The sequence below is a fragment of the Microplitis demolitor genome, chromosome 8 (assembly GCF_026212275.2).
Source record: "Microplitis demolitor isolate Queensland-Clemson2020A chromosome 8, iyMicDemo2.1a, whole genome shotgun sequence".
NCBI classification, from domain to species: domain Eukaryota; kingdom Metazoa; phylum Arthropoda; class Insecta; order Hymenoptera; family Braconidae; genus Microplitis; species Microplitis demolitor.
In genome coordinates, this window is record NC_068552.1 from 18,085,246 (window position 1) to 18,112,464 (window position 27,219).

At 31.6% G+C, this 27,219-nt stretch overlaps 1 protein-coding gene and 1 long non-coding RNA gene across 2 annotated transcripts; one reads left to right on the forward strand and one right to left on the reverse strand.

Moving 5' to 3' along the window:
- Positions 1–23: 23 nt before the first annotated feature.
- LOC103578682 (DNA-directed RNA polymerases I, II, and III subunit RPABC3) lies at positions 24–26,519 on the forward strand. Its single transcript, XM_008559832.2, has 4 exons — positions 24–114; positions 10,579–10,662; positions 14,606–14,783; positions 26,312–26,519. Exons 1-4 carry the CDS (start codon positions 42–44, stop codon positions 26,427–26,429), a joined length of 453 nt encoding a protein of 150 aa, XP_008558054.1. The 5' UTR covers positions 24–41; the 3' UTR covers positions 26,430–26,519.
- LOC103578681 (uncharacterized) lies at positions 10,669–12,104 on the reverse strand. The gene is made up of 3 exons (XR_549472.1): positions 11,897–12,104; positions 11,722–11,823; positions 10,669–11,133 (listed from the first exon to the last, which is right to left on the reverse strand). It is a non-coding gene; the product is annotated as an uncharacterized LOC103578681 (long non-coding RNA).
- Positions 26,520–27,219: the final 700 nt, after the last annotated feature.

The window sequence follows — 27,219 nt, forward strand, 5'->3', positions numbered from 1 at the left end:
TAAATACGGTTTTGAATCAGCTGATAACAAAAGTTTGTAAAATGGCGGGCGTCTTGTTTGAAGATATTTTTAACGTCAAGGACATCGATCCTGAAGGGAAAAAATTTGACAGGGGTAAGTTTATTTTGTTTTTTTAAATTTATTATTAATGAGTTTACTGAGTTGCTGATGAGTAAAAATCGCTGGTTGTTTTTTATTTCTGCCGGAAAATTACGATTGTGTCGACAGTCGCCGGGAACGCGTCATTTTCTGGTAACAACCGCCCACGTATATACATATATTTGTATATGTATATAAACATATTCAAATATATATGTATACATTTTATGTTTGAATACATTCCAGTAACCTTGAACTAAATAATACAGGTTTTTGTTTTTTTATATTTGTAAATCATGATCCTGAAGTTAGCGGCCAGTTTACAATTTTTGGATTATTATTTCTATCACTTAATTTAAAAAAAAAAAAAACTAAAAATATGCACATGTAGAAAATTAAAAAAACTACAAGTGCAATTTTTTTAAATATTTTTTTTTTTAATAATTAATCGTTTTTCAAAAATTTAAAAATTATTAAATGTCGGCTAACTTCAGTATCATTTGAAAATCATGATTCAGCACTTGATATTTTTTTTTATCGTTTAAAAGTCTATTTTGTGGTATCACTGCCACATGTTGACTTTAAATTAAATGTTACGTTAGCTACGGAATTTTTTATTATTCATAATTATCCTGTAATTTAATTAATCATTATAATTTTTTTTTTTCACATACTTTTAATTATGATACTAAAATTATCGACGTCTACTAATTTTTGGATTTTTTTAAAAACGATACATTTAAATAAAATTTTTTAAAAAATGCACTTGTAGTTTTTTTAATTTTCTACATGTGCATTTTTTTAGTTTTGTTTTTTTTTTTTCAAATTCAATTGTTGAAAAAAAAAATTCAAAAATTCTTAATTGTCTTCTTACTCAAGGATCTCTTTTAATTTACACAAAAAATCTAAAGTGTATTTGTAATTAAAAAATATAAAATTTTTTTTTGAAATATATATCAAAGAGTCTCAAGTACTCAGAATGCAAAGTTAAACAAAAGTCTCTTGAAAGCTCGACCGGAAAAGTTAAAAAAAAAAAAAAAAATTACTTTAATGATTAAAGAGAAATTGTATCAATAACTTTTCGATTTATTTTTAGGCGACTAAAAATAATTATTTGTTTGAAGTTTATGATAAAAATATTTAAAAAATTAATATCCGTTAATTTGAAAGGTTTTTCCGCAAAGTAAACATTTAAGATTGCGCAATGATGCACAACTGAATCGTTAATACTCTGGCTCTTGCGTCAGTTGAGTGTAGGCGACATTACATATATATATATATATATATAAAGATTAAATAATCCTGTGGAAAAAGTCTTAGTTGGTATAAAAAAATTTTTCTTCCGTTACTAAAATAAACGGAATAAAATAAATAACACAATATAAATATAAATTTATGAATAATCACAACACAAGTAGTATAAATATATAAAGAGAGAAATATTAAAAATCTCAGGGGAGTCTCGCTCGTTATCATACGACCCAGTGAGTCACGAGATGGAATCTAGTCAATTCGATAGACATTCTGATACATATATATATCTACATCTACATCTGTATTCATGTGTACATATATTTATATATACATCTATATCTTAAACTATTGACATAAATACAAAAATTTTTCGCGTCGTAAATTTTTTTAGTGTCTCATTGCGTCCCCAAGGAGGGTACGTATATAATATATGTTTCTTCTATTTCCACGTGTAACCTAGAATCTTGAGCTCGATGCACACATAAATACACATATATATGTGGTTAGATGGGTGTTAGTGGGTCTGGCTAGAACCTTACAGAGGGTGGTCTGATGATAGAGAGCGAGGGAGGAAGGAAGGAAGTATAAGACGAGGGTTAGTTGTGTATATTCCTGGTGGTATAGTTGTGTCTTTGGTAGTTCTTGGCAAGCGTTTACGTTTTGCTTTATCTGATATCATTATTGTCGATGTGCTGGTGCTGGTACTGGTACTGGGACTGGCATTGGTATTGGTACTGGAGTTTGTATTCCATATGCATGTGATAGTGAGGGTGGATAAGGGGGAGAGATCGGCTGGACGGGGGTTACTGCGGGCCGGTCGATGCAGCGATGTGCCCGCAGCAGCGCATAGCATCAGCGCCAAAGCAACATCGCATTTGCCGTTTTATGTACCGCGGATATGTGTACGTATGCTGTACAGTACTCTAGTGTTGGGGTACACATTGAGAACCGGTGGCAAGGAGGAAGGAGAGCGAATTTAGAGAGGGGTAAAACTCGTATTCGCCAACGGTGTACTCGTTGCTGCTGCTGATGCTGATGATTCTGGTGGGGACTGACACGGTCAAGGTCACACTTGGCTTTAAGGTCGCACTGGAGATGTCATCTCGACGGGGAAATGCAGAACCGGGTATATTATTATTATTATTATTATTATTATTTTATATATATATTGATATTACTTGTGTGCTTAGAGTTTTTTTATGCTCTTAATTTTATTTAAATTTCAAATCATCGACTGCTTAATGCAGTGTTAATATTTACTTTATTTTAAAAAAATTATTAAATTAATTTATTAATTGAAATTTTTAATGGGGATTAAAAAAAATTTACTCCGTTTTATTTTTCGCTGGCTTATTAAAAAATTATGTAACTAAATAAAATTCAAAGAGTATTTTTTTTTTTTCAATTAAAATTATTACTGAGTATTAAAAAAATTTTTTTATACGGTCGATTTTACCTTAGGAAAAAATAAAATAAATTATTTAAATTTAATCCTTAATAAAGTAAATGCCATATTAACATTAAACGCCAGCTTAAAATCAATATAGTTTACAAAAATTAACTTAAAAAAATAAAATTTTTCTTACAAATTCACTTGTTAAAATTAATTATCTCGTTACCGTAATTATACGATGCAATTTTTATTATTATTATTATTACTATTAATTATAATTATAATTATAATTAATATCAAAGTTTCTGGTACGTTGATTGTGTGATAATTTGTAGTTTGCACAGGATATCGTGTAATTAAGTTGCTTTTTCTGCAAAAGGACCAATGTCGCGGTTAACCGCAGGAATATTTAGTGTTTTTAAATTTAAAAAAAAATATCCATTTGCAAATATTTTTTTACTAGCATGTATACTTAAGTGATTAAGATGTACTGACTAGACACTAGTAAAATAGTCGTAAAAATTAAGATCGAACATAATATGTGAGTCGGTAACATGAACCGTGAGCTTTAAGTCACGTGCTCGTGTCGTAATGTGATCCATGTTTTCCGTGTTTTTATTTTCATTTTTTTAATTCTCGATTCCTACACGAGTACTGATCTCTAATAATATATCAGTCCACTCATACCTACATGCATTACAATTGTATTTAAATCATACTATTATATAGTCAACCAAAGTCTCTATATTCTGCGCAATGACGTTAGAGATCGAGATGGGCGATCGAAAGATAAAATTTTATTTTTCTCAGATAATTTTGTTACAACATGCAGGTGCCGTATGGACTCGATACATTTATTCAACTATTCTGTGCTTTAGCAAAAATATTTTCTTCATGATAATGTATACAGTTTTTTGCTCTATGTATTTTTTTAGTTTTTGAATTACGTCAATATTGGATAAAAAATTAGCGCGTATAAATGTACCAGACATCAGACAAATTTAAAATTATAAATAATTAAAAAAATAATATTTATGAAAAATGCACTTATTAAATTCAAAATTTTATAAATGTGCATTTTTTTTTAATTTTATTTTTTTAATTATTTACCCTATTTATTTATAATTATTTATAAATTCGTCTGATGTCTGCCGACGTCTAATATTTTTTGATTTTCTTAAAAACGGTAAATTTGAAAAAAAAAAAATATTTTCAAAAATTGCACATACAGTTTTTTAAATTTTCTACACGTGCATATTTTTAGTTTTTTTTTTTCTGCAATCGATTTGTTGAAAAAAAAAATCAAAAAATTTTTAATTGTCTCTTAACTTCAGGGTCATAAAAAAAAAATTAAAAAAATTACATGAGGAGAATTTGTAAATAAGATTATTGATCTAGTCATGTGAGAAAACTGGGACAGTTACGGGGGAGAGTAAGAGAGATAATTTCTCGTCGTTCCATCATGGATGTACACAAGAGTATATAATAATAATAATAATAACAATAATAAAAAATAAAACGAAGGGTGCAAAGGCCGGTTTTAGTGACGGACATAGGGTTGATTTGAGCAAAACTGTACCCTAAAAAAAGTATTCATGTACATATACTCCTATTAAAAAATCTCCTCATATATTTCATACAAAATATAGTAGCAAACTCGTTGACAATGTTTTCAAAAAATTATCCAAGTAGAAGTTGCTTTCACACAGGCACACATGACAAAGGATATATATGTATATATGTATATGCATATAATAGATGAATATGAACCACTATAGTACATTAAGTACATATATATGTATAACTTAAGCCAAGTTCTGAAGGTAATAATGCAAAAGCCCGTGAAAGCTGACGTTGATTCGTTCAGACAACTCTGAGAGCACCACTCGGCACTCATTATAACCTTGTGAATTTATGATAAAGAACATTTAATTATCCGCTCTCATATACTTATGCCAAGCAAATTACTTTAAACATAAATGCGTTTATAGAAATCCTTTAAATTTTTCTCAAATCTAAAATCTGCTAATTAGCTAAATTAGAGTGTCGCTGGTATTGATTGCAAATGTATGCAAATATCCGGGAGGGCAAATTGATAAATGATTGATAAAAAGATGAAATCTTTGAATTAAGCAGTGAATGTGACATATGTTACGTGTGATTATGTGCACTGGCGAATGGTAGGGACAAGTGTGTGTGCAAATGCGATTCGTTGGACAGAACCAAGGCATTGAAGTGATGTCCCATATATGTGGATATATATAAGCAATACTAATGCTAAAATGAGTGTGGTTTAAAGTAGAAGGGGACAACGTTGAACCAGCCGGCTGGTTTCTGTTCCGTGCTGCTCACCGTCACAGCAGTTCTGTTCGGCCTTCGTGTTGCTAGGCGCGAGGGCCACTGTCAGTGCCAAGGCAGCCGGGACTATCATCTTCGCGTTTTATTCTCTGATCTCTCATATATTATTTCTCTTGTTCATCTGGTTCTTTATCTATTCTACCTCTTCCTCAACTCTACTCTCTATATACTAGACGATACACTCTAAAGTTTTGTTGTCTTCCTCTTCCTCAGCCTCATCATCATCATCATCATCATCATCTCTAGTTCCCTCTCTCTCTTTTTCTCCAATTTAAACTATACTACATATCTGTACAAAATATATACCGCATTATACATATCATAACACACATGTTTAAGTATACATATGCGTTGTACATATGCGGCTTTTTCGCCGTGGCGTGCCGGTGGAGCGAAGCCGAAACCCGAAACTCGTCAGTGTTTGCCGAGTCTTCGAAGAGTTAACGCCCAATAACAACGACAATATTCATATTAATTAACTTGGCCGCTAATTACTTGATGTAAATTATAAAAATAAATTCGCGACTTTGAAACACCTTTGATATACTTATTGAAAATATATATCATGTCTGTTGGAGGATGAAATACGGTACAGTAAGGTACAGAGTATAGATCCGGCAGCGCCGCTCTTATTTTCTTTCTCCTTCTCATGCTCCGTCTTCGTTTTTTATATATTTTTTAACGTGCGTGCGTCGTTGGCCAAATTGCGTCTTCTGTATCCTCGTAACACTCGACGAAAGTGCTGAGCCGAGAGGAGAGACAGTCGGGGTAAGAGCGTCCAAGAAGATGGATCAATTCCTCCAGGTACGATAAATAAACATTATTTACATTTAAACTTGGATTTTTATTTTACAACTAACTATACAATACATGGTAAATTTATTTAACTTTTTTTTTTTTAATAACTCGACGTTTTCCACAGACATTTTTTGCTCTTGTCGGTCGTATTGGTTTATGAGTCCCGCGGGAGGTCTACTCATAAAAGCATGTGCAATTCGCTCGGGGCTCAACACACACACACACACATATAATACAAATACACACATGGTAGACTATCGATCTGCAAACATTACTAACAATTATTTATTATTATTATAAACTTATAAATTTAATAAAAAAAATTTTATTCCAGGCCTGCGTCATTACTCATATTTATTGCTGCTCATTATTATTTTTTATAGTGTGTCAAGTACAAGGAAAAATGTTTTGACAAAAAAAAAAAGTATGTTATGTATAAATCGTGACTGGATTTCGCTAGTAATCGCGATGATCCTCGATCCACTCGACAATATCATACGCTATTGGCCTATCGCTTAATCTCTAAAAAGCCGTTTGATGTGACTACGAGTCTGTTTATTTATTTATTTTTATTACAAACGACGTATGGTGTCTGTAGACCGCGATATCATAACAATATCCAAGAATAATGTCTTTTGTTCAATAGGATACCTATCGATGGACAATCAGAATCTTAGTGGATTTACTAAAAGGATTTATATTTTTGTCCTGCTATTGTTGCTTTTTAAACTCACATTGTTTTGTACCTTTTAAAAAAAAATTTATCCATATATATATATATATATATATATATATATATATATGTGTGTGTATTTTTTTCGTCTGTCTTTATGTCTGATACAAAGCGACTAGATTCCACGGGTTATTTTTTAGTTGTTGTGTATTGTTTCAATCGGTCACGAAATAAATAACGCTCGTAAAACTCGGCGATAAAATCGTTTCAAACTAAATGAATCATCACGTGGCCGAGTACTTTTTATTGCTTTAATCTGTTCAAGTTTAATTTTTATTATTTTTTATCACTTATTTTTAACAATATCGATTTTTTAAATTAGCTGCTGATAAAGATTTACAGTAATCATTTATTTTTTATTTTGGAGTAATTAGCGAGTAAAATATTCATTACTAAATTTTTTTTTTTTTCGCATTGTCGCATATGTATTTTTTTTTTCTTTATTAGCGTATGCTTTTTTGATACACACTGCGTTGCTCTTGGTTACGAGACACGGTCGAACGCTCACAACTGCGTCCGATAACAGAGATAAGAATGAATTATCGTTTGGTGCTGCGACGTGACCTTGTATTAAATGTTACGCAAGTTCCCGCTTCTGTCCGCACGACAACTGTCCCCTTTTGGCATATTTATTTTTTAATAAACGGAGTAAATCAAATAGTTTTTTTTTTTATGATCACGTAGATTAATTATAATTAATTCATTAAATTTATGTCTACTCCGTTTTTAAAAAAATGTCATTTTAAAATTCTAATGACCAATTTATTTATTTTTGAATTATCGCGCTAAATATATATATAATTTATGAGTATAATTATAAAGTTCAGGGTGAATTGAAATAAATTGCCGCCATTTTTTGAAGTTTGAACTTCACTTCTGACACAAAGTGCATTGTTATGTCGAAGCGCTTTAATGGACTGCAATAAATTAAAAAAAAAAATTTATTTGTGTATATGTATTATATATAGATAACTCAAGTAGATAAAAATGAGATTGTGTTATCAGTGTAGTTTTTAAAATGAATTTCAAACGGTTAATTATTCCGAGTAATGATAATAAATATTATAATATTTTTTATTAGAATATTTGTTGCGTAATTGAACGAGGAATAAAAAAAATAAATAAATTGATACAAGAGATGTTGAGTTCGCTGGTTCAGATTCAATTTACAGTAGACTTGAGCTTTTGAATTAGTTAATTATACAGCTCACTTGTTCAATGTTAGTTATTTGTAATTACACAATCAATTGTTGCTTTAAATTCTTAAGCAAATATTTTTATTCATACGTAAAAATATATTTTTTATTTTACAAACTGACTTTTTAATCCAATGAGATTTAATTTTTTTTTTTTTAATTAAAAAAAAAAAAAAAAAAAAAAAAAAATTACAGATTATTGTTTTTGTAAAGAAAAAAGTTTTAAAATATTTTGCTAGGTCAAGTTGACACGCAAATGCTATTTAGAGTAGTTACACCCGTAGCAGTGCAGACACTTGATATTGACAATTTTTATTTATATTTTTAATGTCAGTGGAACAAAATTAAATTTATAATAAAAGAATGAAAGCAATGATCGATATTTTAAAATTAATTAATCTAAAAGCTGTCAATAATTTTTTGCATGTAAGCGTAGTAATTTAATTATACATCTTCCAGGAGCGAGATTGACGTTTATTGAATACCCTAGTCTCATTTTACGGGATCAGTAAAAAAATAGCCGCAGGGTAAAACATATATTTTATATAAAATTATAAATTTCAACGGATTAAAAATGTTAAACATATTTATTTATTCCACGGCAATCACTTACTTCCGTTACTCCTTACATGCTCTCCCCTCGAGTAATGGCTAGTTGTAACCAACGTTACCGTCGAATTCGGTCAATGGGTTAATAAAGTAGTCGGAACCACGGCAAAATCTCCTTCAAAGGCATCATATCCTAAGCTCAGTGTTTATATTAACTCGCAGTAAATTTTGTGTAGCGAAATATTATTCAAGCCCGCAAGACGTCATTCTCGCGCGAAATATTTCAGATAAGTTTTTTCATAAAAAAAAAATTCCAGGAATTTTTTTTTAATCTCGGGGTAACTAAAAAAAAAAAAAAACAAATACAAAGTAAACGCGGAATTATTTTTGAAAAGAAGCCAGATGGGATGAGGATTTGAGCTTTAGAAGTGGACTATATACAACAGCGTAGTCCACTTCCCCTTGATTGTTAGTTGAAGGTCAAGGTTTTCCACCCCGTGAGTTACCCGGGATGGCCGGGAGGCGGCACGAGCGAGTAAGACCGCGAATGCGCGAGCGAGCAAAAGTGCCGCGGGGTGAGAGTAATATCGAGGGTGTAAGCGCGGGTGAGGATGAAGGTAACGGTGAGGGTGAGGGTGAGGATGAGGATGAGGATGAGGAGCAGGGAGAGTGTTGGTGAGGGTCCAGGGGAGGACCGAGTGAGTGGGCGTTCGACACTAGATTGTTGGGTGAGAGATAGAGAGGGACAGGGGTAAGGATTCAAGGCACACGAGGGATAACGAGGGTGTATGATGAGAACCCGGTGCCCAGTATTTATAGCGGCAGCCAACCGGTCGATAACGGATACGGCCGTTGCGCAGTTGTGATATATATCCCGCGCACTCTCACTCACTCGCTTTCTCACTTTATTATTATTATTATTATCTTTCTATTCTCTCCCTTTCATTTTTACTCTATACATATATATATACTCTGTATATATATGTATTAGTTGTCCGTGAAAATTTTCTACCTCTATTTTTACAATCCTAGAATGTCGTTCGCATTCTCTAAAAAGTTTAAACTTTTATTTTTATTTCCATTACTATTTTTTTTTTTTTTTCGACTCTTGGGATTCTGCCACTTTTTAGTCCCAACATTTTTATCTAATACGTGTTTTTATTTTAATGCCGGTAAATGCCTGAAATTACATCGAGTTGAGTAATTTATTTAATTATATTTATCCAAAAGAATGTCAAAATAATTTAGCGTACACGTGGTGGTAACAAGTCCTCAATAAAAGACGATAATAATTATTATTGTTATCGTATCGTAATTGTCGCAGTAATTGTTATTTTTATTATTATTATTATTATTGTTATTACAGTTATGGGATAGTGAGTAATGAGTAAAGAGGGGTAAGTGCATCAGTAGGTCCCTCTAGATCCTCCTACCCTTGGAATTGACTGGCGTGCGCCGTCTCGCCCAAGGGCTGGGGGTGTGCGTGGGCGAATGTACACTCCAAGTGGGAGAGAACCGGGTCCCGAGGAAGTACTCTACCGCGAGGCAGCTGTAGATACTCGTCACGGCATTCGTAATCGTGACTTATAGTTTCCTTTGTCTTTTAAAATAATTTAATACTTTAAATAAAAATTATTGTATTTACCAGCTCGTTCTCATACACCCGCGTACTGTCCATTGAGGAAAAAAATTTGTTAGCACTCTGAATATTCTACCTGTGTCGGCGCTCAAGGTCACCACTAACATATGGTCAGTTTGTTAAATTTTTTTCCACTTAAAATTATTTTCCATTTTTTTTTTATCAGCTAAACAACTTTCGTCAAGTGTTATATTTTTTAAAAACCAGACATTTAATTTTTTCACTGAAATATATTAAGAAATTACGTCATTGACTGCGTGGATTGGGCGTCAAGTGTAAAATACTACTAATAAAATAAAATAAATTTTTTATTATTTATTATTAGTAATTGAAAATAATTTAACTTAACTCTCGACAGTAATTTAAAATTAAAAATTAAAATTACACAATAAAATACATACTGGGAGTAAATATTACCGATAATATAGAAATGACTCACGAGTAAAAATATCACAATGAAAAATAAAAAAAAAAATTAAATAATAATCCATAACTCTTTCAGTGGTCATTAAATGTAAATAAAAAGCCATTAATATGTCAGGTATATTTTTTGTTACAGTCAGCCGTCTGCACTGTGAATCTGAATCCTTTAAGATGGACCTCATTCTCGACATCAACAGCTGGCTCTATCCAATGGAACTCGGTGAGTCATTACTTATATTTTTATCTAGTTTTATATTCTCTCAGTCACATTCATCTCTATTTTACAACACATTATTTTTAATTATTTAAATAAATATAACTCACATACATTACCCACTAATAATTATTATCATTGACAAATTAATGATAAAAAATAATAGCTCGTATTGTATGAAGGTTAAAATAACATTACCTTAGATAGCATACATTAGTTAATACTCCACACTGTCTACATATATATACATATATATATAAACATATATATACAATAGAATAAGCCTTGTTTTTAGTAGCACGTCGTAATGTTTGTTTACACCGTCAGACGATGACGACTCCCATGCGGAAATTATCGACCGAAGACTAAGTCTTACGATGTCGTATCGCTGGTCATGTCTCATATGTCCCCACGTGCTTTCACTCCATTTTATACCATGTCAATTTGACCCAACAATTTCATTCAATCAGCCTTCACCTAAAAAAAACCAAATGAGACATTAAAACCACCATGGGCACTTGTAATTATCTTTACTTTAATTTAAAAAAAAAATAATAATCTTAAACCGTAAAACCATTAATTAAAATGCTTCATATAAATCGAGAATAAAAAACAAATTCAAGGTCAGCTTGATATACTCAGCTATGTTCGTGTTATTCGTTGGTTAAGTCGGCACGCGATTACTCCCCTGTTGTATATATAAGTACGACATAAAAAATATATATATACATACTCTTAAAAGTTACGCGTTGTTTTTATTTCCCCCCAGCGCAACACGGGAATCAGAAAGGTTTCTTCCGTCTACGACTTACATAAAAAAAATATTTAAAAATAGTGTGTATAGCAGGTGTTACATATATTCTTCCGCGTCTTTTTTACCCCCACTACTGTAGTAAGAAAGCCTGCGTCCCCATAAAACCATCGACCCAGTTACTACCAAACCAACAACTGCGTCTTCATTCATACAAATCACCGGCATTTCTTTTTCATCTCTACTCCCCTTAATAAATAAAACATAATATATAATAATTCCATCCATACATATATACATACATATATACCTACATCATATTAACATTAGCTCCACATTTTTGACAAATTGATCCGATAACTTCTCTATCGGATCCGCGGCTGAAAAATGGCTGGAAAAATTTCCATGTCCGATTGCTGAAACATAATTTTAATTACACATATGGGTAAGAAAAAAAAAGTACAGGTAGGAAATTAAAAATCGATATACCTCGAACGTTTGATCTAGCCACCGGCGCCTTAATATAAATGCTGGAGCGGTTTTTATTTGAAAATGATATTTTTTTTATTACTTGTAATGGAGTGTGTAGTCTAGTATATCCATATCTGGCGCTATATGTATATGATAATACTATAAATGCATGATACGATGGGCAAAACGAGGAAGGTTATAAAGTCATGGGCTAGGCCGCTGTATTGACGCGTGGCGGTTCAGACTTGCGCGAGGTGACGCAACCCTTTCCTCACTCCCCCCAGGCACCGCGTCGCCATCCCTACTCGCGATCGAGCAACACCAACATACATAACGTATATATGTCTATTCACGTATAGGGAATGAGTTTCCACACACTGTCAGATCGTAGCCTCCCACCGAGGTCTTATCCGCGTAGAACTACCCGTGAGGCTCTTCTCCCGCTACCGCAAGTTCAATGCCAAGGTCAAAGCTGGTACGACTTGCTGTTGGCCACTAGAGTCGCTCTGGCTCGCTCAGAGAAAACGCGATAGTTATTTTCTTCATAATATATACGTGAGTTGACGTTACATTACATTACTTCCTCATTCCCTTTAATTTTGATTTTTTTAAATTCAATTTCATTAAATTTTTTTTTTTTTTTTTTTTTTTTTTTTTTTTTTAATTTCGATGGATAAGTGCTCATTACTACTGCCACTGTAATTATTATTTTTTAATTATTAAATAGAATAAATAATTCATTAATCAGTGATAATAATACGACGTGTGTTAATAAATAAAACGGAAGTTTTTAAGTCTGACGTAAATTTTCTCAACTCAATTTACCGGTTGCATAATAAATTTTAAGTTGCGACGTAGATATTTAAATTAGCCTTTTTTTTTACTTTGTCTTGAGTAAAAAAAAAAAAAAATAAGTTATTTCCGAGTGCCAGGTTCGGAGCTCAGAGCTCGGAGGTCAAGGGCAGTAGAACAGGAATGGGGGAAAAAATAGGATAAATTTTTCAATAATTGGGATATATATCTTTGGATAAAAATAATATGTAACTATAAATGCAATTATATAAATGAGGGAGGAAAAATACAGAGGGTAGTATTACCAAGGTCGTGACGTCCTTTGAATCGAATGACAGTACCTAGTGTTGGTGTATGAAACGATCGATAGCTCGATGTCGTCGCTCATGTTCGGGCAGCTCGAGCTCGGGTGGATTCGGTCCAGAGTCTATTATATATTATACATTATATATACATATATATATTCAATCTCGTCATTGTCGGTGTGTTTTTTCCGCTATGCGATGTTAGCAATACACATATATATATATATATATATATAAGAGTAAGAGAGATATAAGTCGTGACAAAGAGGGGAGTGACGTGCGGTTACATTAAAGAAACTCACGCCATCCAATTGCGTCGTACAATTTTTTAAACAAAATTTCTATATTTTAATGATAATAAAAATAATTATTATCAAGAATGAACACAATTACTTGGGAAATTAAAATCCTATAAATTGCCATTAAGAAAAAATTGTAGACATATAAAAATAAATTAATAGATTTATTAAAATGAATTAGCAATAATTTATTTATAACACAGGTTACGTAAACTCTGTAATTTCATTTATTTCCTCGGTAGTATTAACGCCAAATGTTGTATTGCGTGTATAGTGTGTTTATTATTTATTGAGTATGTGATACAAGTGGATTTTATTTTCCAAGTATTAGTCTCGTCATCTATTTCTTAAGCGGATGTACAAGAGACGACTTTGTTGGCTATAAAACCGCCAGATAAATACCCTCTTTTAGACTACACGTATATATTTATTTTATTTAACCGCACAGAGCTCCGTTGTCTATTAATTTAAACACATGCAGTCTTAATAATTACCGCCGATGGACGCGAATTTATATTTTCGCTGACAAGAAAAATTGATAGTTTTGAAAAAAATTTAGTGTGGAAGCTATGACAAAGTGTAGCCATACATAACGACGGTTTTTCGCGGTGTTAACTTTGTCGATTTAACTCTTTTTATGTTATTATACATACTCTATTCTATTCCATCTCCGCCGGGTTCTCTATTCCAAGCTTTTTTACTTGTGTCAACTCCACGGACTTGGATCTGCGCCAAGAGATTTCCGTATATACGCGAATCAGGAAAAACACATCGACATCTCCAGTTTTATTTTTTTTTTTTTTTACGATCCATCACTCAGTTACTTTTTTTTTCAAACTTTTCACGTCGTCTTGAGTCTTTATACTTTTTTAATGTCTTAACAATTTATTTTCTACAAAATTTTTCAACATTTTTCGTCATCAATACTAACATATATATATATATATAAAATTCATATATTTATCATGTAATAAAAATATAAATGTCATTAAAAATATAAAAAGCCAATTGCTTTTATAAATTCTCAAGCATTAAATTTTTACAGCTGCTATTAAAACTAGAAAATATTGAATTTTTACAATCAATTTAAATTTATAAATTTGAAAAACATTTTTATTACACAGTAACAGTAAAAAAAATCATATTTAAATCCGTATCCGAGGTTTTAATATTAAAGTCAACCCTGAATTTCACTTCGAGGATTAAATAAATAAACAGTCATCCGGTGTGCATTTACTCTGAAATAAATCCGCAAACTTTCTCTAGTCTAATGAATATATTATTAGTAGTATATATTAGTAATGTATATTAACAATATTAATTATTTAAAGGGGACAAATTTCGACTGGTTCTTGCGACCACCTTGAGAGAAGATGGTTACCCCGATGGCGGAGATTGGAATACTATCGAGCAAGCAGGATCCAGAGCAGACAGTTTTGAATACGTAATGTCCGGAAAGGTTTACCGCATCGAAGGAGATGAACTCAGCAACGAACCTGGCAGCCGCTTGTAAGTATTTATTTATTTAAAAATTTATTTATTCTCAAAATTTGAATAAGCAATTAAAATAACTCCCGATCCTCCTGACTTGAATCGCGATTCGACAGCTGATCGTTTATCAGATTCAAACGACAACCGATTTATCATGATTTTACATAATATATCATATATATAATGTATGAATATATTATAAAATAGCATGATATATATATATATATATATTTATGCATATATATATAACGAGTATTACTGGATGACAAAACGTCTTTGTTCGGGTTTTAGTATGAAAACTTTAGATAGCTTTTCTATGAAAACATCGTAACTAGGTCATGAATTAATCAATATATTTTATCAAGATTATACTGATGATAATCCTATCGAGCGACTCAAGTAATTGATTGAACCTTTTTATTCATTCAGATCAGCTTTAGATTACTCGTCTTATATTTTAAATTTAATAACAACAACAAATATATTATTTAAAAATTAAATTCAAAATCGATAAAACAATTAAATTCCTCAGTTTTAAATTTTTATATTCAAATTTAAAATTTACATATTTTATTAATTAAATCCGGGTGTAGTTTATAATTTAATTGAATGCATTATTACCGACAGCTGTAATTTTCTATTGCGATGCATCTGCATCTCTGTAATTACATTTATCAATTATATATGAATGACGTTTAAGATGGCAGCACCATCCAGCTCACTGGGATTCCCGGGCTTTAGTAAATTTTTTATTATTTTAAATTCCAAATTTTGATAATTATAATCGATCCTTTTGGTTTATTGTAATTATTAATTAATTTGAGGATTTAATTGTGGAGTGAAAGTGTAGTTTATTTGTTATTTTTTTAGCAATTAAAATTTTTAAATTGTGAGTGGTATTGATTGATTAATTGATAAATATGTTAATTATAAATTGATTAGCAAAATTTGCGATCGGAGAACAGGGAGCCACTCTGCGTTCACTCGGTAGATAAAGAAGCGGGTGAACACAGCTGGTGGTATCTCAGTTTTCCGAGTGCGTTATCGACGTTTTCGTTTATGCCAGCAGTTAAAAATATATATGTATGTATATATATAAATATATATGTTTTATTGAGCACAATGGAATGGAAGCTACTGATAAGAAGCCCAATAAATGTAAGCAATGAAGAAAAAAAAAATATTAGCAAACCTGTCGGACATGTTCCCGAAAGAGATCCAGGATTTAAAAAAGGAAAGTAATTAAGCGGATCATGACGTCCGTTGATTGAGTGGAGGAGTATTTAAAAGTGAAATAAAAAACGCTAATGGATGTAAAATAAGAACAAGAGATGATGAGAGACATTGAGATGGGCGGGAGCTTTAAATAATCCAGGAAAGCCGTCGAGCGATGGTAGTTTACTGGTTGCAAGGATTTATGGGGGCGTGACAGCCGGTAATGAATTATTGATCAAGGACACTCTGGAATGTGTTAGTATTGCCGGAGCTGAAGCTCGAAGCTCACACAGGATGAATGTGACTAATCCATGGCAACCCCGTTATGTGCTTGGACCTTCCGCCATCGTCGTTACTACACCGGAACCAATGGCAACCCCACTTACTCACCATTATATAAACTTTATCTCGAAACTACCAATCGCAGATCGCTTAATAACTTTTACAACCAATTATCACCTTAATTAATTTAAAATAATTTAAAATCTAGCAAAGCTGAAATATTCATAAAGGAAAAGAAGGACGCAGACGCTATTGTATGCTTTTTAGCGACTGAGTAATTGAAGAAAAATCAACGACATGGAAAATATATCTTTGTCAATTATTCGAGGTTTTATATAAAGTCGTTATCGTAACCCTGCAGTATTTTAAATTTCCTTTATTTTTAGACTATTGTGCAATTATTCGCATTTTAAATAATTGTCGACTTTATTATTATTATTATTTTTTTTTTTTTTTTTTTTTGCATTATAACAGGAAATGTTTTATCGCTGTCACTAAAACTTTATTTTTCCTCAAGAATGAAATTCAATAATAAAACGGACAGAGCAATAATAACTTAGATAAGCATGCAAGAGAACGTTTAGTGTCAAAAGCATCTGAAATGTCCTCTTGAAATAGTATTTTTATATTAAACTTTATCCGGATCTATACTACGGCTTCTTGATAACGTTAATTCAATTCTTGTGAAAAATATAATAGTATTTTATTTTTATTCGCAGCTTCTTCTTTTTTTACCCCTCAATAATTTAACGGACTTCTATTTATATCAATTTTTTTTTTTAGTATTCTGTGAAAGTGGAGAAAGTAGTTACGGTAATTTTTAGTCAGACAGAATTTTTTTATTTTTTTCTTCCCCAATATTTACTTGACATTCTACGGAAAAAAAAATATTTCTTGATGTAAAAAATTTTTATTTTACGCCAAAAAAATTTTTTTTTCTGTATAAAATTTCTGGTGGCCTATTCCTGAACTATTGTTGTAAATTTGCTTTCAAGAAGATTCGATTTATTGCAGGAAAAAAAATTCTATTTACCCGCCCGAGCGCTGAAAGCTTTAAGACGCAACCCATTAATGGTAAAAGTGATAACACAATTTTAATTTAAAAGACAATAGAATCATGTTTGAGTACTCATATTTTAAGGACATTGTAAATAAGTTATTGTTGTTTAACAGAAATGTAGGTTAAATCAGCGTAGTTTACCATCAGCTGAATCCTTTTAGCTAAAACTCGAGAGATGTTTCATGTTGGTTGAGTAGATTGTACGCTTTTGTTCTCTCGCGTACTCATGCACACACACACACACACTCACACACTATAATAAATTTATAAAAGTGTCTATTTGCCATAATGTGTGCAGTAGCGAGTGATAAAGGAGGAATAAAACACAAGTCTTTAAGATGAAATAAAAAATTCTTATCGTTCCTCTGACTCTTTATTGCCACGGGTTTTAAAAGACAATCGTCTCTATTGTTTATTTTATTTCTGTCCTTTATTCTGCTCTTGGCAATCCAATGACGTGATTTTTTTATTTCTCAAGAATGCCACTCGATGAGAAAAAAAAATGCTGGCTTTGGAAGTGTGAAAATTCGAGCTGGGCTTCAATAAATTCGATATCAAATTTGAACTTAAGCTTAAGCAGACTCTAATAAGTTGTAGACAATTAAGGTGGCAAGCCGCCGGAAGGGAGTGGTGTCCTTGTAACTGGATGACTAGAGTGAGAATCTCTCGAGGAAACCAGGTCAAGACCTTGGAAAAGAGGAAAAGTTATTTCCTTGTCTCGAGTTTTTTTCTTTTTATTAATTTATTTATTTATTATTATTATTATTATTATTATTATATTTTTTTTTTCAATTTGGATTCATTAACACGCTAATAAATAGAATAACTCGACTATTATTCAGCTCTTTTTGTTCTTGTAGCCCTGATGCAGTCACAGTGGGCGTTGGAAAAATAATAAATTGGCTTCATTGATTTTTTAGTCCCACGGGATTTATTAACTGCAATCATTTTTATAAACTTTTATTAACAATACCAGTAACATATTATTCTAGTAAAAAAAAATTTATGTTTTTTCAAAAGTTATCGATATGAAAAAAAATCTCAGACAATAAAGCGCAGGTTTTATTGATAAATATTTTTTGAAGCGAATTTCACAGATAAAAATTTAAAAAAAATGTTATGTTTAATTAAAAATAATAGTGTAGCATTTGCGGTTGAAAAGGTCCTGAGGGAAAGTTGTAGTCGTGTAAGAGTAATAGCGAAGCCTAAAAGCCACTTGCTCGTGAGTATTCGCAGGCTCTGGTTGTAGTTTGTTTCCAGGACACTCCAGGCACCAACGACCTTCTCTTGGTTTGCTCATGCCCCATCAGTTCTTTCCTCTTCCACTCCAGGGTTGACCCAGTTACCTTACGTCCTATATACGATCCCACCTGGCTTCCCCTTTGCCCCTTGTGACCCCACGCGAGCTTTAAAGAGGACAAGGGGAATCGAGTTTGAGTCATAGTCACATCCCGAGCCAGAGCTAGAGCCAGAGCTAGAGCCAGAGCCAGGGTTTGAGTAGAGGGTAGAGGGTAGAGGGTGAAAATAGTGCGGGTGGTACATCCCTCCTGATGTGCTCCCGTATTGCATTATAATGTCCAGAAGCCGGGAAAAGGTCAGGCGCGAGCGGGGAAATTTAGCCTGTGCTCTCAGCCTCCTCGGAGCTTACAAACTGGGTCATCCCCTGTTGCCCCAATCAAGAAGAGGGAGGAGATTTTCACCCTTCTGTCTGATGCTGCCAGTCTCTGGTTTTCTCTTCCTGTCGCTGTGCTCTCTTCTCTCCTGTTGCCGACACAGGACTTTCGCTCACGCCTTCAACGCCAGAACATTATCTTGCAAAATTCATCTTATCTCGCTTTTGCTAATTCTATTATCCGTCAAATATAAATTTATAATATCGCGGTCTTGAATTTTTTTTTTATCACGTGTGTTCACGTTTGTGTTCAGTGATTATTGAATTTAGAGGTTAGTAATATTTTTTAAATTTAAATTACTTTTTTTTTTAATTTCACCCCCATTGGATTTAAACAAAAAATTAACCCGGATTGGGGAGTGAGAAATGTCAAATTATTTTATTATTTCTCGGGCTTAACTCAGCAGCCCGTAAAATTGACAATTCAAATTCACTTAATTGTCGTTATTACATACATACTGATTGATATGCATCGATTTATGTATATATCGCGTAATAATTGTACCAACTACTGTACTAATGTAATTTCACAATTTTAAATTTATCAATACTGAGAATTGAGGATGCGATAAAATAAAATTAATAGAAATTTATTAATATCTCAATAATTTTTCCGATAAAACTTAAATGTAAAATATTAAATATCAACTGATACCTAATTTAAATAACTTTTTATTTGAATTTAATTAAATGTTTTAAATTATTCATGCTTGGGCTGGTATCTTAAAACTTTTTAATTTCATCAAGTTCTCTCTACATAAATTATGAATTCATTAACATTAATTTGTATCAGTAGTTTATTAATCTATCATATTATTAACAATTTAATTAATGCATAAATTTCCTCAAAAGTTTTTTTTAAAATTTTTATATTATTTTCTAAAAGAAAAATTCACTTTAAAAATTTCCAAGTAAAAATGGTCTATTTTAATTCCAATTAAAAAAAATTTATTGTTAAATGAAATTATTAAACTCGAGAAATTACTATATATATATATATATATATATATATATATATATATATATATATATATATATATATATATATAGAGGCAATTATTTAACTACAATCTATCCAATGATCATGAAGCTCTTTAGCTATGAGTGGCACAGAGCCGTGACATTGAATGCCATTGTGTTTTTCTAATATATATCTATACACACACATATATACAAATATATGTATATATATAAATACAACAATTTTACAATGACCAAGACAATTAACGTCATAGCAAATTTCTGACCAGTCAGTTTAGTGCATTAATACCACGTGTTGCATTGCAGATAAACTTTGTCAATCTTAGTCGCGTGACTAAAACACTCGTATGTCATAACAGGCTTTCGTCTGACCAGGAGCGTACACCTACTACTTATTTCATAAATTAATTCTACACAAAAAGAAAAAAAAATTTGACTTGTCCCAAGAAATTTTTTGCATTATAAATTTAAATTAAAAATTTTCCCGGGCTAAGAAAAAATTTAAATAAAAAATTTTCTAGTCCTCAGAAAATTTTTTTCTTCACTTTATAATTCAAAATATTTATTGAGGCAAAAAATAATTTTTTTCTGTTCGGTCTATAAAAATCCCAGCCTCCATCAAAGCTCTCATGTCATTTCAAATAAATAAATTACCAAAAAATCTAAAATGAAATTTTTTGTTACTGTCATGTCAAGAGTAATGACAATAATTGAAATAATATTATCCAGTTTCTCGATACCAATACAATATCCATATAAACCGCGTGCATATAATCCTAGCGTGCAGTAGATTGCGTAATGATTGGTACGATACGACCACAGATTGGCTGCCAGGAGCGGCTATAGCCATGACGATTGAGTTTCTTGTGTACCAATAGTGATACCAGCAAACTAACACACCCGCCAATACTCAATACCATTGTGCATTATTGCCTAACAACTCTCATAGTAGGGATGGGCGGCTAATATAATCGAGAGGCAAGAGGATTTAACATTTAAATTTAATTGTTTTACATGTTTACTCGTTTTTCCCTTTCCACTGTCACCGTGATTTCCATTAATACTTTTTGTCATATTTTAGCTATTAGCATTAAGCCTTAATATAAATATCTGGATGTTTATTTAGCGAGTACTGAAGTGAGTAATGAGATTTGCATTGATGTTGGAGTGGGTGATGTGGGAATGCGTTAAGTGTCGATGAGAATATCAAGCCAAGTTTAAATTGGAACAGGGTAGATTGAACACCTGGCAAGCTGACCTGGCTGGGACACCCATTCGTCCTCCCTATTTGTCACCTGTCCTTTTTTTAATCCTCTATTTCTCTTTCTCTTGAGCTCTGGTTTTTATAATTACATAATTATCGTTATTTATTATAAATCGATTTAAATAAAATAAATTAAAATTGTAATTACGTAAAATATGAGGCAGTAAATGGGGATCAAAGAGTTATAGTACATAAATAGTCGTCGGGCGATTAAAAGGTGCAGGTGTGAGTCATAGCAGTCTAGTTTCTAACTTAACATACAGCAGTGGTAGTTGTTATATTATAACTACTGTACGGCTTTCCGGGTCGCTCGTCCACGAAAAACAAGGACACATTCTCGCGCTTGAAATGATATATAGTATGAAAGAGTTTTGTATTTGTTGTATACTTGACAGCATATTACGTTTGTATATACACTCGCTGGGAAATGTGTCGGTGTAGTTTATCCTATATATATATATATATATATATATATATATATATATACAAAGTAGTGTAGCAAGTGAGGCAGTTACGCAACCCCCGGCCATCCCGATTTATTTTTGTCATAGAAAAACCAGTGCACCGGCCGAGAAACGCGCGTGCCTCCTCGTGCTCTCATACTTTGTCCCCCTTTTTTCGTCTTTTATTTACTCATGTCGTAACGAAATGCTAAATTTAAAAAAAAAAAAAAAGTCAATAATAAAACATTTATTTAGATATCAATTAAAATTTTAAATCCCGCGTCAAAACTCGGGCGTAATAATTTTTTATTCGACTAGAATGTCTGGGTGAAGGTGCAAGGACGCGAAAACTGAAAAAAAAAAAAAAATTATTTTCTCTCAATACAAGTCGAGTTTAAAATTAATGATAATAGAAAAAAATAATATATTTACGCGGTATTAATTTAAAACGCGTTATAAAGATAATTATTATTCATGTGTCGTCATTGACGCAACGCATTCATCAAATATGCGGCCTCGTAATTTCTAAAACGCTTTATGCAAACTACTAAATTATATATTATATGTATATTTAAATATAATAAATAAATTTTTAAACGTTGATTCATAAATTTTCTCATGTCGCCAATAATTGGAAATAAATCGTAAAAAATTTTGAATTATTTTCCCGCGAAATTTGAAAATTGTGAGCGTAAAAAAAAATTGATAGTAATTATAGTAAATAAACTCCCTTGAGTAACTGCACTTGTACTCTTTGACAATTTCCCAGCAAAGTATGAGCAAATCAGAGTAGCCTAGCTCGTCCTCGACACGTGAGATCGTTTTCGATCATGCAATTTCTGATGATGCTCCCTTATGCGCGTATATATAGAAATGAAAATGTAGCAGGACCGTCAGTCGATCTGTATCTCGCGTCCGCGGACTAAACCCGTTCATAATACAAAGGCTAAGCTCGTACTCAACTTTTGTCAATTAAAAAAACGTTAATTCAACAGCGTCTTGAACCTTTCGCTGCTCATTAACATCATCGTTATCGTTATCATTATTATTAAATTAACAAAGACCGAGTTGCGTGTCGGGTAAAGTAAAAAAATAAAGTTTGAGAAAAGACTTGCGTGGGTAATTTAAAAAGTAAAAACAGTGTAAACTTAATATAGTTTAGTTGTTTGATAGTCACTCAAGCTGAAACTTGGCAGAGTATCTTTTCACATAAGCCAACTTAACTAGGATTGTGTAATAACGTCGTGTTGGTTGTCTTAGTCGTCGGTATCGTTGTCGTTGAAGCTGCCGTTTCTCGTAGTCATAGTCGAGCTCGTCATTTGGCCTCGCACGCGCCACGGCGCTCAGTGCGCTTTATTATACTACTACTTTGCTAGTACGCGATCGCCACCTCTTAACATCCGCGGGTCTCGCACACAACGCACACGTAAAACATGATCGTCTCCCCGGGATCTCGCGACCAACAACCAACTGCTCAACTCTGTACTGATCGCGTTCTCACTTACGCTCATCTAGTATTAGTCTACTCGGACTCGCGGTAACGGTTACTCATACGCGTAATTTTTTAATATTTTTATTTTATTTAAATATATAAATATATATAGTAATTTAATTTCGTTGAAATATTTGAAAAAAAATTTATTTTAAATTTAAAAAGAATAATTTTTTTTAAATGGCAAGTGATAGTGAGGATAGAGTTTAGGAATGTGCAAGTGAAAATAATAATGAGGGTTAATTAGTTTTTTAAATTTTTATATTAAAAGAACAATCGGTAGATTTATGAGTTTTTTTTTTTTTTTTTTTATATGATCGCGAGTAGTTAATAGAGAGGCAACGAAGAAAAGGCGTAGAGTGCATGCCGGGTGGGAGGGTAAAGAGGGTAATTGAGAGAGGGAAAGAGAAGCTGCAACGCTATTATTAGTGTAGAGATGTGTTCTCTTTCTGAGCCGCGATCATGCCAATGGTGTCGGAATCATTTGTTATTTTTTGTTAATTAACGTCAATTTGTCAGTTTATTATTTTTCGCGGTAAGAATTTTAGAATTTTAATTGTCGTTGCAATTGAACTTTCTTTTTTTTTTTTTTCTTTTAATAATAAACGTAATTAGTAATTTCGTCAGCTGACTTTCCCTCTCTAGTTGTTTTGCTCAATGAAACAGCTGATCGCGATCGTGATCGGGATTTTTTAAATAAATTGCTCAGTGAGTTGTGACTAACAAAACTCAGATAAATTCAAAAAAATTATTTATTAGACTAAAGTGACTAATTTCGTAATTAAAAAAAAAAAGAAAAAAAAATGTATTAACGTCAATTGAGTACGAGGTTAGACCGTGGGAGTGGTCGACCGGAAGTTGAGTCGTTCTCTTCGGGTGATAGACGACTAAACACAGGGACAGGGAAGCTCGGAAAAAATAAATTAACGTATAAATAAATATATAAATAAATAATTAGGACTAATTAATAAATGAGAAATATGTAAAATTAGGGCGGGAAGTGGAGTGAAAGAGAAAGAGAAATAGAATAGCGGCAGTTGGGGCTCGTGCCAGATGCGCGTTTACACGGGCCCTGAATACTGTAAATGCACTATCTGGTACGACATCTCTTCTGTCATTGTCACCAAATAGCGTCAACCTGGCCTACACTTGGCGAATCTTCTCAACTCCTTTTACCTTCATCCCGCTATAAACCTCCTCATATTTATTTTCACTCTCTATTGTCTTGTACTTTATTGCTTACTTACTTTTATTATTTTATTTTAGTATTTATAATTAGAAAGGACGAACATCGTCCTTGCCACACCCTTCAATCCACTCTGTTCGTAATATTTATCATCTGTAATTCATTATGATATTGAGGTCATGTTATATTTTTATTTATCATAATACAACTATATATATCGTCTATTTATCAAACTTGTACCAATTATTGATTTAATTTCTTGAAATTAATTGTTAATTGTCATATTTAATTTTAATAAAAATTGTAATCTTCATAAATTTATTTACTGTCTGTTATTTTATTTATTTTTAAAAATTACTCGAGATTATTTACAGATTTAAGCAAATCAAGATATCACTGGAATTATAATTTATGGAACCGAGGAGTTAACTCCGAAAAAATTGTATAATAAATATGTAATAATAATAATAAAAAAAAAAAAATCCTATAACCGTTTATCTCAATCATTTCATTTCACCCGCTTTTGTGTATTCAATAAAATTGCAACGACCTTTAAAAATAAAATAAAATTATAATATAAATATAAATCACTTATACGGAAATGAATGTAAATATTTATCATTAATTGAAATGCATAAATAAAATATAAATAAAGGATTGTTGCCTCATTTAAATGCCTTTTCATTTTCGATTATTTTTATCACTCCATTTTCACCCCATATATGTTAATATTTATATCTATATATATTATTATTTTTATATATAAATTTAACTAGACAATAATTTATAAATAAATATGGGCTACTGGTATAAATTTAGACGGCAGATAATTGGTAGCTAAATTAAGGTGAAGGTTCGGGACAGAAAAAAAAATTAGATATCGATATTGAGTAAAAGTAAGACATTGAGTTTGTTTTTAATCTCTAGTATCAGTTGGTAAATAAATGATAGACTATAAATATATATGGTTATATTTATATAAATAGATTGATGTGAGGAATCGGCGGTGAAAGCCAAAATAAAATGATAGCGCTGCCAATAAAAATGATGAGAGCTTTGGGGTTAATGGGTGGCAACTAAATAAAGCTTTTGCTAAAACACGATGACGCGTACAAGCTCTCGGGCTTTATGTTAAATTTTTAGATAAACAGAATGGGTATTTAATATATATTAAATATATAAACTTTTGAATATTTAGATAAATCATAGTATAAAGTAGTTTTTGTTCGCTAAAGGAGTTGAAGAGGACGAAGGAAGATGTCGCTGAAGAAGCCATCGAGTATGAGCGATGACCTTGTAGTGCTGGAAGACGTTTTTGGGGTTTTCTTGATAATGATAACGATAATGATTATGATATTGATAATGATTTTAAAAAGTAAAGGCGACTGGCGTGTTGGCAGTGTGGTTAGCTGGTTGTGTTATTCCCTAAAACACGACCGCTATCGACACTGCAGTTACGACAGTCGCAATAATCCATCAGGATCCCGTCATCTCGTATTTTCTTCAGCCTTCAACCTCTGCTTCAAAAAATCTTACATTCAAATATTTATTAACGAAAAACACGTGTCTACTTAACGACTTCAATGGATCACATCGCGGGATTTTATTGAATATTTAAATATTTTGGTCTTTTAATTTATTTGAATTATTTTTCATTAAAATGTCCATCGTCACTTCATCTTCATTTAGCAAACAATTGGCTACTTTTTTTTTTATTAAATTTGCTGAGCCGTAAAAAATTTTGAATTTAATTAAAATATTTTTTTTTTTATGAGAAAAAAAATATTTTTATCTTTGCTATAAATTTATCAAATGAATCAGCGAAAAGTCAGTTTCCTCATCCGATCCATTACATTCGCTCACGATAATAATTAAATATTGCAGTAAAAAAAAATAAATATGAATATCTGTTAATATATTTAAATTGATAATTGTCATTGTCTACTTACAGATCCGCCTACGTATCCTTTGGAGGACTTTTGATGAGATTACAAGGAGACGCAAACAATTTACATGGCTTTGAAATTGATCAGAATATGTACCTGCTTATGAAGAAACTCGCTTTCTGAATAAACATTAAAAAAAAAAAATATTTCATATTTTTATACTTTTATAATTATTGGATAAAATAAAAAATAAAACTTAACAGAACAAAGGAATCATTGTGTTTTACATTCCAATCGATTACTCGATATCGCGTGCAAACGACGTAAAAAACTTTCTGTTGACTTTATTCTAGTTAAGCATTGCAAGTGTGCGTTAATATTCAAACCTTGCAATGCGGCCCTAGAGTACGTGAATACATATATATATTTACATATGTACATCACGTTTTGTTGACTAGTAAACATTAATGTTTCTCATTGCCAAATGTTGCCGTTTTATGTCAATATTAAATATTGTAACTTATGACATATGACTTTAAACTTCAAACAAAAAAAATTCAAACAAAAAAATTTTATAGAAAGTCGATAAATTATGGCATTCAAAAAATATCTAAGAAAGAATAAGTAAAAATATGAATTTTTGACATTTTGAAAATTTTTGAATGCTATAACTTCTAAACTAATTGACCGATCGAGCTCATTTTTCAGGGTAATCACCCACAAAATACGTATACCAAGTTTCAAGGAGATCGGTTTGAAATTGTGGCTATAATCAAAGTGAAAACATAAATAAAATTATTTTTTATAATTTTTGGTAAATTTTCAAAACAATTTATCTATTAGATAAAATGGTTAAACCAATGAGTTGTATAGTGAAAATTGAAGGCAATCGAACGAGCTTTCACATAGAACAAACTAAAATGAGCTATCTCTTTTCGTTCAAAAGTTACATCCAGTTAAATCAGTGAACAAA